This window comes from Mus pahari, chromosome 14 (genome assembly GCF_900095145.1).
Source record: "Mus pahari chromosome 14, PAHARI_EIJ_v1.1, whole genome shotgun sequence".
Lineage (NCBI taxonomy): Eukaryota > Metazoa > Chordata > Mammalia > Rodentia > Muridae > Mus > Mus pahari.
The window spans coordinates 37,761,901-37,770,832 of NC_034603.1; the positions used below are offsets into that span (position 1 = coordinate 37,761,901).

Here is an 8,932-nt window from a genome sequence, read left to right on the forward strand (position 1 = left end):
TGCCTAAACCACAAAGGCTACTATGAAGTCTCAGCATTTCTAGATTTCAATCAACAAATAAACAACTGAGTTGGGGGCTTCATATTAAACTTGTAGTTTTATTCAGGTTTGATTTTTAACAAATGTGTCAGGGAGAGAGCCCACAGGAAAGGGTAAAGCCCATGGGGGCAAGGCCTTCCCAGATGCCTGAGGAGGGATCGTGGTCCCCTCCCCCCCTCCTCTTCTCACCACCCCTACAGGGGTTTGGGAAGAGACACAGGCAGGGAAGGGGGGTGGTCCCCAGTCTGTACAGTGGTGCTTGGGGGTGAAGGACTATGGAGAACAGGGGACCAGATCGGGGATGAGTGGGATAAAGGGCACAAGACCATTTGCCAGAATCCAGCTTTCTGATTCCAAATTGAATTAAAAAGAAAAAAAGGAGAGGGGAACCTAAACCACAAGCTGTGCCCAACTCCCTTCCCCACCAGGGCTGTGAGAGAAGAGGCAGGGAGTTTCACCAAGGCCATGGCTCCCTCATTCCTGGCCAAGGGAGCTAGGTGACTGGGCAGGGTCTCCCCGACAGTTTGAGGGGGTAAGGAAAACCAAAATAAAACGTCAAATAAATTTGAATAGGAGTCCAGCCAAGGGGCCCAGCCAGAGCAGAACCTGGCTGGGGGAGGGGCCTCTGTAGGCTCATGGATCACTGCTGCCACCACGGCCACCCTGGGCAAAAGAGAGAAATCATGTTTAAGATATAGGCTGTAACTTCAACAGTAAGTGTGGGGAAAGTGGGGGCTGTGCTCTCTCACCTGGAAGCCGGTTATTTTGCCATGGCCTTGATTGCAACAGCTGCCTCCTCTGTCATGGCAGACAGCACTGTGATCTGGAAAAGCAAAATGACAGTCCAGAGAGGCCTTAACTGAAAGACTTCAAGGAGCAAAGCGGCATTCAAAGCAAGGAGGGGGCATCATACCAGGATCTCCTCTCCACAGTCATACTTCTGCTCAATCTCCTTGCCAAGGTCGCCCTCAGGCAGACGAAGGTCCTCTCGTACCTCCCCACTGTCCTGGAGCAGGGATAGGTACCCATCCTGGATGCCAATCAGCTGGTAGAAGTTAAAAGCAGGTACAGGTAGGTAGGTTAAGTACAGAGGATGGATGGACCAACCAGAGTGACAGCAACTTCCTTTACTACACACCCTTTACCAGCCCCCTCTTCCCCACATGGTGCAATCACCCCCAAACACTTCATAAGCCAATCATCTTCATCCTAATAACATACCTGGAAGTCATTCCTTTTGATGTTGGGGACATCCATATTATGAGTTGACGGGCAGATATCTTCGTATTTCTTCCCAGTAAAAATGTCAATGCCAACCAGATGGACCTGTGTACATATATCATAAAGAGAAACCCAACAAGTCAATGTTTGAAGCATGAAACAAATGCCTGAGGTGAGCACGCCATGTTATGGGTAAAGACTCAGGAATTATAAATGAACCAAGTGAGAAAGGCATACTAAAGTCATCAAGGTCCTGGAGGTTAACAAGTGAGGGAAGTCGGGCTGGTGAGGTGGCTCAGTGGGTAAGAGCACCCAACTGCTCTTCCGAAGGTCCTGAGTTCAAATCCCAGCAACCACATGGTGGCTCATAACCATCTGTAACAAGATCTCACACCCTCTTCTGGAGAGTCTGAAGACAGCTACAGTGTACTTACATATAATAAATAAATCTTTAAAAAAAAAAAAAAAGAACAAGTGAGGGAAGTCAGTCTTAGGGAACTCATTTACATCAAGTTTCAAAAATCAACCGGCAAGAACTGAGGATATCACTCAACCAATCACAATGCTTGCACTGCATGCACAGCGTTGGGTCCGATGCCTAACACATAAGCCAATCGTGGTGACACATGCCTGTAATCCCAGCATAGAGAGGTAGAAGTGGAAGGTAGTTCAAGTTTGACGGCATCCTGGAGTGCGTGAGACCGTTTGATTGTATTGGAGAAGTGTCTAGGGAAAAGTTTCTTGGACAAACGTGGGCTAAATAAGACAAGTGGAATAGGCTGAGAAAATGAAGCAAAAGGATGTAAAAGATCCGAAGACGATGACCCAGGAGAGCAAAGGGATTGTGCAGTCAGTATGCAAGGAAAACAGAAGAGGAACAAGCCTCATATATAATGTCAACAAAGGATAGGAAATATAACACAAAAATTTCAACTAGTCAGGTTGAACTTCTGAGGTAAACAGGTAAAGTCTAAGCTAAGAGAAAAAATGCCAAGTCTTTTAAGTAAACCAAAGAACAGAGAACAGTCAGCAGCAGGTAGAGGACATAAGACATATCACAATCCCAAAGGGGAAGACAGAAATTGAAGGAGCAGCAGCACTGATTTGAGAATGCAGACTGGAGCACCCCAAGAATGCTGCCTTGGGGGGAGGGGTCCTTGGCTGGAGAAATCCTGGACAAGGAGCCCAAGGAATAAGAATAAGAAACCAAATATACAAACCCAAAGAAAATTAGCACAAAGAGGGAGAAAAAAAATAGCATGATACCTTACATAAGAAACTGGGAACAGTTTAGTTTTGAATTGGAGCAAAAAGGGCCAAGACTAGAGCTGACAGTTCACTGCCCAGAGTCCTAGGGGTGTGAGAGCTGCAGGGAAGGCAGGATGTTGAGAGGTGATTCTAACCTTGGCATGGCCATGCTTGCCAGTCTTCGAAGTAGACATCTCGACGATCTTACATGGCCGGCCTTTGAGCACCACAAAACCATTCTTCCGTAATGCTGAGCACTGCATTGGGAAGGTGGCTGAGGCCCCTGCATCTCCTGTCTCGAAGTCCAAATCATCTGCCATTTTAAGAGGCTTCGATTCCAACTAAAGCCAAGAAGAGAACTGGGGTCAGTAACGATGGAGGTTAACAAGATCGCTAATCTATCCCATTCCTAACACACTGATCCATGCCCCCTTCATTCATTACCCACCTAAATAAACTTGCATTTCCTGCTTTGAAACTGGAATCAAACATACTGAAGAACTGGTGTATTGGGGGGGGGGACAGCTGGGGATCCCCGGCCCCACAATGAAATCTAAAGCTGTGGCTAGGGAAAGGAAGTCTCCTGGGAGTTGGGATGCCAAATCCCAGAGATGAGGAAAGGGCTACTTCCCGGGAGTGGGTAGGACTCAGGTGTTACTCGCCACTGAAACCAACCACCCCCTCTTCCCCACACACTGCCAGGACTATAATTAGGTGAGCAGCTATGAGCCAGCTGAAGGGCGGGGCTAATGAAGGGGTGGAGACGAAGGACAAGGCCCCACCCAGTTGTTACACCACCCCCTCCATGCCCTGTCCACACACAAGCCTGTCATTGGTACAGGAAACCACAAGGCCTCTTTGGGGGATTCCCGCCTCCAACGTGCACTTGCAGATGCAGTCAAGGGAGAGAAAGTAGTTTCCTAAAGGATCCCACTGCCAAACATTTCGATCTCAGTTCCCGAAGGGAACTCAGCCTTTTGTCGATGGCCCTCCCACTTTTCCCAGGATGCACCAGTCCTGTCGGCTTTTCAGGCCCAGCCTGTACAGTCAGTAGAAAGTGGGGGAGTGAGGGGTGGTGAATGACAATAAAATGAAAGCAAAAGATTCGTAGTAGTAATAGAAATCGTACTAGGCTGGTAGAGTTAAGAACTCTAAAACACGGGAACTCCCAAACAAAAACACGACGGGGAAGGCACTGGCATGGTGAAGATCGAATATCACCGCAGGGGAACTAGCAGCTCACTACTTTCAGGCGCTGTCGGCATGGGCCGAGAAAGAGTTGGGCTTCAGTCCAATCGCCCTCGGTTTCCCCACTTTTCCCGGTTTCCCCAGCAAAGCGGTACCACTTACATCTGGTTGGACGTCTCACTTCACATGAAGACTGAGGGATGAGCTCCAGAGGCCCATGAGGCTGGGGAACACTAACATATGCCTGCAACGGGCCCTGCGGGACGATTGAGACCCAAGGGTAGGGTCTCTCCCGCACGCCAAAATCCAAGGCTCCGTAGAAACCCAAAAAAGACCAGACCTCCTTGCGCTGGGGGTTGCCGGCTCGCGCCCACCATGTGGTCGCCCGGGGCTTCCGGTGGCCCGGGCCAGGGGGGAGGGGTCCCCGTGCAGCCATGCGGCCCCGGTCAATGTTCGGCCGCATGGCCTCGGACCCCGAGGGCAGCCTCCGATGGGGAACACTTCCGGTGCTACGGCTGCCCCTGCCCCAAAGCTGCGCCAGGCCAAGACCATGCCGCCTCCCCTCCCCCCGCGGCCACCAACCCCCTCCACATGCCCTCTCACCGAACAGCCCCCTCCCCCACCTCACGTGGCCGCGCAGCGCCGGTCCTCAACCGCACAGGAGCCTTCGCCCTGTCTGGGCCGATCTGGCCCCCGGCCCTCGCCCCGGCGTGGCCGCCTGGCGGCCTCTCCCGCGTGGCGGCCTCGCGGCTCGCCGTCCCCCGCCCTGCGTCGCTCCAACGTCACCCGGCCGGCCCCAACCGTCACCCCTCGCGCCAACCGGGCCCTGCGCCCGCCTCTCCGCACCTCGCGCCGCTCCCTCGCCGACCCCGCGCGGCGACAGCCGCCGCTCCCTTCTGCCCCCCTCCCCGACCCCCGCGTAGTTCCGTCTCTCGTCCGTGGCCCAGACCGAGGTTACGCGCAGGCGCGCCCTGCCCGCTCTCACCTCGCGCGAACGCACTGACTCGACCTGGTCCGCTCGCCGCGAGCCCAACTGCTGCCTCCGAACCCGCTACTGTGCTGCCGCCGCCGCCGCCGCCGCCGCCTCTAGCGCCGCCGCCGCTGCTGCACACGGGTCTTAGTACGCAGGCGCCGACTCCCCACTGACCAACCAAGCAGCCCTGTGACAGTCGCGCAAGCGTGCTAGGTAATTCCACCACCTTCCACCCCCGCACTGCGCAAGCGCATGGACCCTCCCCGATCTCCACCCTCTCTCCCACCTACCCATCCGATGACGCACACACGTGACCCCGCCCCTTTCCAGTCCGTAGTGCTTCCAACCAGTCGGCAATGCGCAGGCGCATCGGTTTTTTTTTTTTTTTTAAATCCCTTCAACCTCTTCTTCCCTCCCCTTGATCGACAGCTCGCTCTACCGGGCAACCCTGCGGCTGCGCAATACAGAACCCTACACTCCACACCCTCCGAAGGAAACGCCTGGGACTCAACGCATGCGTGTTAGGAATCCTAAACGCCCCTTCCACCTCAGACGTCGTCCCTACGCCGGGTGTTGAAAAGACCACGCCACTGTGCTACTTGCGGCGTCAAGAACGCATGCGTCTGAGCAGGCGCCACACCTCGGCTTTAACTGGAATTGAACAGCTCACAAACACGTTTCAGAGAACCTACCTAGTTAGGTGTGTTGCTCTTCTCGGAATCGCTGTCCCAGCTCTGCATGTGCTCAAGAGACTGCTTTCCATGGGAGACTCTCCTCCCACGCTAGTGTGGTCGGATTACTACCATCTCGGTTTCACTACTTTACACAACTTGTGCGCCATAGTTACTTTTCAGTATCCAGAGCTATCCGATACAAGCCACCATCTTGTCTAAACCCTGGTTAGTGTTGATTCCTATGGTTCGCATAGAAGCTTCTCCGTTCTAAATCCTAAATAAAGAGAACTACATAGCGTTTCTGACTGTTTTCCCAGGTCTGCTTGAGGTTTCGAAAAGGAAATGTCTAATGTTTCTTCCAAAATCAAACTATGAGAAGAGTGGCTCTGGACCAGGAGGCAGACTTTATTGCCAGGTCGTTAGGAGGCTGAGACATGAGACTTGTTATAAAGCCAGCATATAAAGTTGGTCTTGAAATTTATGATGCCTGTAATCTCTGAGTTTGGGAAACTGGAACAGGAGAATAGAAGAAAACAAAACAGTGCAATGTTGTTACTTTGACGTTATCTAAAGACAAGCGATCAGGATTCCTACTCCTTAGAAGAATGCAGGCGTGGTGGAGCACTCCCTTAATCCCGTAAGAGCCAGGTGGGTCTCTGAGTTCAAGGCCAGTCTGGTCTGTAGAGTGTGAATTCATGACTCAAAAGCAAAACAAAAAATCTGGTCTAGGTATCTAAACCTTTTTGGTGGTAGTGGTGGTTTTGTTGTTGTTTTTCAAGACAGGGTTTCTCTGTGTAGCCCTGGCTGTCCTGGAACTCACTCAGTAGACCAGACTGGCCTTAAACTCACAAAGCTCCACCTGCCTCTGCCTCCCAAGTGTTGGGATGTAAGGCATGCACTGCCACCTGTAGTTTTGAGAAAAACTTCAAATTACTGTACTTTAATTACTTTACCACTAAGTAAGGATATTAAATGACATCTAAATTTCCAACTTACTGGACCGCTTGCAAACACTAATTGGAATTATTACATGTTTGTGTAGCACAGTAGGACTATTCACCCTATATCCTTCAGTCAGTTTCCCCGAACTTTCTTTTTTTCTGTGGAATGCCAGCACTGAGAAAGCTGAGATCAGCGGATCAGTAGTCCAAGGCTATGGTAGCCTACATACTCCAATCCTAGCCAGGCACAGTGCCTGCCACCCTCCCTGTAATCGCAGCACCTAAAACTCGAAGGCCGAGGAAGGAGGATCGGAAGTTTAAGGTCATTCTCTGGGTGTGGTAATACATGTCTGTAATCCTATCTCCTGGCTAAACAGGAAGATTGCCAGCCTGTGCTACATAGTAAAACCCTATTTTAAAATTCTATCCCAGCACTGAAAAAGATATGAACTACTGGACACATGTGACATCTGTAAAAGCCAAATGGTGCAAAGCTTGGGGCGAGGGCTATTCAGAGACAATGGGACTGTAAATATCACAAACACAAAACACAATACAATTAGTGTTTGCCTAATGCAAAGGATTTAGGGGATGGACCACTAGTGACCACGAGGGAGGGGAAAGTGGGATCAATCTTTTGGCAGATTATAAAAAATATTCTAAAATTAATAGTAGCACACTCTTCAGATACTAAAGCACAAAAGCTTTGAACTGTACTCGCTCATTTATTTGATGGTACCAGGGAGTTGAATCTAGGGCCAGTGAATGTTCAGCAAGGATCACATTGTGCCTACGTCCCTTACCTGTTTGTTTGTTTGTTTAACATAATGAAAATAGGTTTGGTAATGAAAAGAAAGAACTCCTGAGGTCGGAGGGACAAGACATAAACTCACTATATAGCTCTGGCTGTCCTGGAACTCATAGACCAGGCTGGCTTCAAACTCACAGAAATTCTCCTGTGTCTGCCTCCAAGTACTGAGACTGAAGTTATTCACCAACACACTGGGTTCTCCTCTCTCTTTCTTTCAAGAAAGGGTATTGTGTATTCTGTGCTGGCCTTAAACTTTCTCTATGACTGAGTGCTGGTGTGTGGAGATGTGTAAATGCAGGTATCTTCAGAGGCCAGAGACCCCAGAGGTGGAGTTAAAGATAGCCACAAGCTATCCGACATAGGTGTTAGGAACATAAACTTAGTCCTCTGGGAGAGCAGCAAGTACTCTTAAGTACTGAACCATCTCTCTAGACCTGATTTTTTAAAAAAATCTTTGTGTGTGTGATGTGTGTGCACTGGTATGTGTGTGAGTGTGCACATTCGTGCACCACAGTGTGGCGCTCAGAAGACAATTTTAGCTTAGAGTCTCTGTCTTCCACCCCATTTGAAACTGGGTCACTTTGTTGTATACTGATACAAATGGCCTGCTAGCTAACCCCCCAAGATCCTGGGTTCTTCTGTCTACACCTCCCATCTCAAGTAGGAGCACTTGTATTCACCTCACCGGCTTCCTGAGGACTTGAACCCAGCTCATCACCCTGTGTGGCATGTGCTTTACTCCTTCAGCACACTTAAGTTTTTTAAAATATGTTTTCATTTTATTTTATTTTTGGTTTTCTGAGACAGGGTTTCTCTGTGTAGCCCTGCCTATCCTAGAACTCACTCTGTAGACTAGGCTGGCCTTGAACTCACAGAGATCAGCCTGCCTCTGCCTGTCAAGTGCTAGGACTAATATACCACCAATATTTGGCTAAAAATAAATGTTTTTTTTTAAAAAAAAAAAAGGAAACCCTGGGCGTGGTGGCACACACCTTTAATCCCAGCACTTGGGAGGCAGAGGCAGGTGGATTTCTGAGTTCTGAGTTCAAGGCCAGCCTGGTCTACAAAGTGAGTTCCAGGACAGCCAGAGCTATACAGAGAAACCCTGTCTCAAAACAAAACAACAACAACAAAAAACAAAAAACTTCAAAAACAACAACAACAAAACCCCACAAACAAACAAAAAGAGGTTCACACTTTCCTTAACAGCTGGGAAACTGCCCAGGCCATCAAGGGTATGCATATCCGCAAAGCCATCAAGTATCTGAAGGATGCCATTTTAAAGAAGCAATGTGTGGCATTTTGGCAATATAATGGTGGTGACCCAGGCCAAACAGTAGGGCTGGACACAGGGATGGTGGTCAAAAAAGAGTGCTGAATTTTTGCTACATGTGCTTAAAAATGCAGAGAGTAGTGCTGAATGTAAGGATTTAGATGTGGATTCTCCAGTCACTGACCACATCCAGGTGAACAAAGCACCTAAGATGCGCCGATGAACCTACAGAGCTCATGGCAGGACGAACCTACAGAGCTCATGGCCGATGAACCTACAGAGCTCATGGCAGGATGAACCTACAGAGCTCATGGCAGATGAACCTACAGAGCTCATGGCAGGATGAACCTACAGAGCTCATGGCAGATGAACCTACAGAGCTCATGGCCAGATGAACCTACAGAGCTCATGGCCGATGAACCTACAGAGCTCATGGCCAGATGAACCTACAGAGCTCATGGCAGGATGAACCTACAGAGCTCATGGCAGGACGAACCCATCCATGAGCTCCCCCTGCCACATTGAGATGATCCTCACTGAGAAGGAATAGATCGTTCCAAAGCC

At 49.8% G+C, this 8,932-nt stretch overlaps 1 protein-coding gene across 4 annotated transcripts; it reads right to left on the reverse strand.

The window, feature by feature from the left end:
• Positions 1-70: 70 nt before the first annotated feature.
• On the reverse strand, positions 71-4,908 carry Eif5a (eukaryotic translation initiation factor 5A). 4 transcript variants are annotated; one of them, XM_021211603.1, is made up of 7 exons: positions 4,682-4,908; positions 3,859-3,952; positions 2,664-2,849; positions 1,261-1,365; positions 953-1,084; positions 789-862; positions 71-702 (listed from the first exon to the last, which is right to left on the reverse strand). In XM_021211603.1, the coding sequence occupies exons 3-6, from the start codon at positions 2,826-2,828 to the stop codon at positions 800-802; spliced, it is 465 nt and encodes a 154-aa protein (XP_021067262.1). In that variant the 5' UTR covers positions 2,829-2,849; positions 3,859-3,952; positions 4,682-4,908; the 3' UTR covers positions 71-702; positions 789-799. The 4 variants fall into 4 exon arrangements, with proteins under 4 accessions (XP_021067262.1, XP_021067266.1, XP_021067261.1 ...); XM_021211607.1 differs by lacking the exon at positions 4,682-4,908 and adding an exon at positions 4,320-4,466; XM_021211602.2 differs by lacking the exon at positions 3,859-3,952.
• Positions 4,909-8,932: the final 4,024 nt, after the last annotated feature.

Coding starts and splice junctions, on each gene's coding strand:
- Eif5a (XM_021211602.2), bottom strand. CDS start 2,828: ATGGCAGATGATTTGGACTTCGAGACAGGAGATGCAGGGGCCTCAGCC. Junction 1,366..2,663: donor GCAAGCATGGCCATGCCAAG/GTTAGAATCACC, acceptor ATATGTACACAG/GTCCATCTGGTTGGCATTGA. Junction 1,085..1,260: donor TCAAAAGGAATGACTTCCAG/GTATGTTATTAG, acceptor AACTTCTACCAG/CTGATTGGCATCCAGGATGG.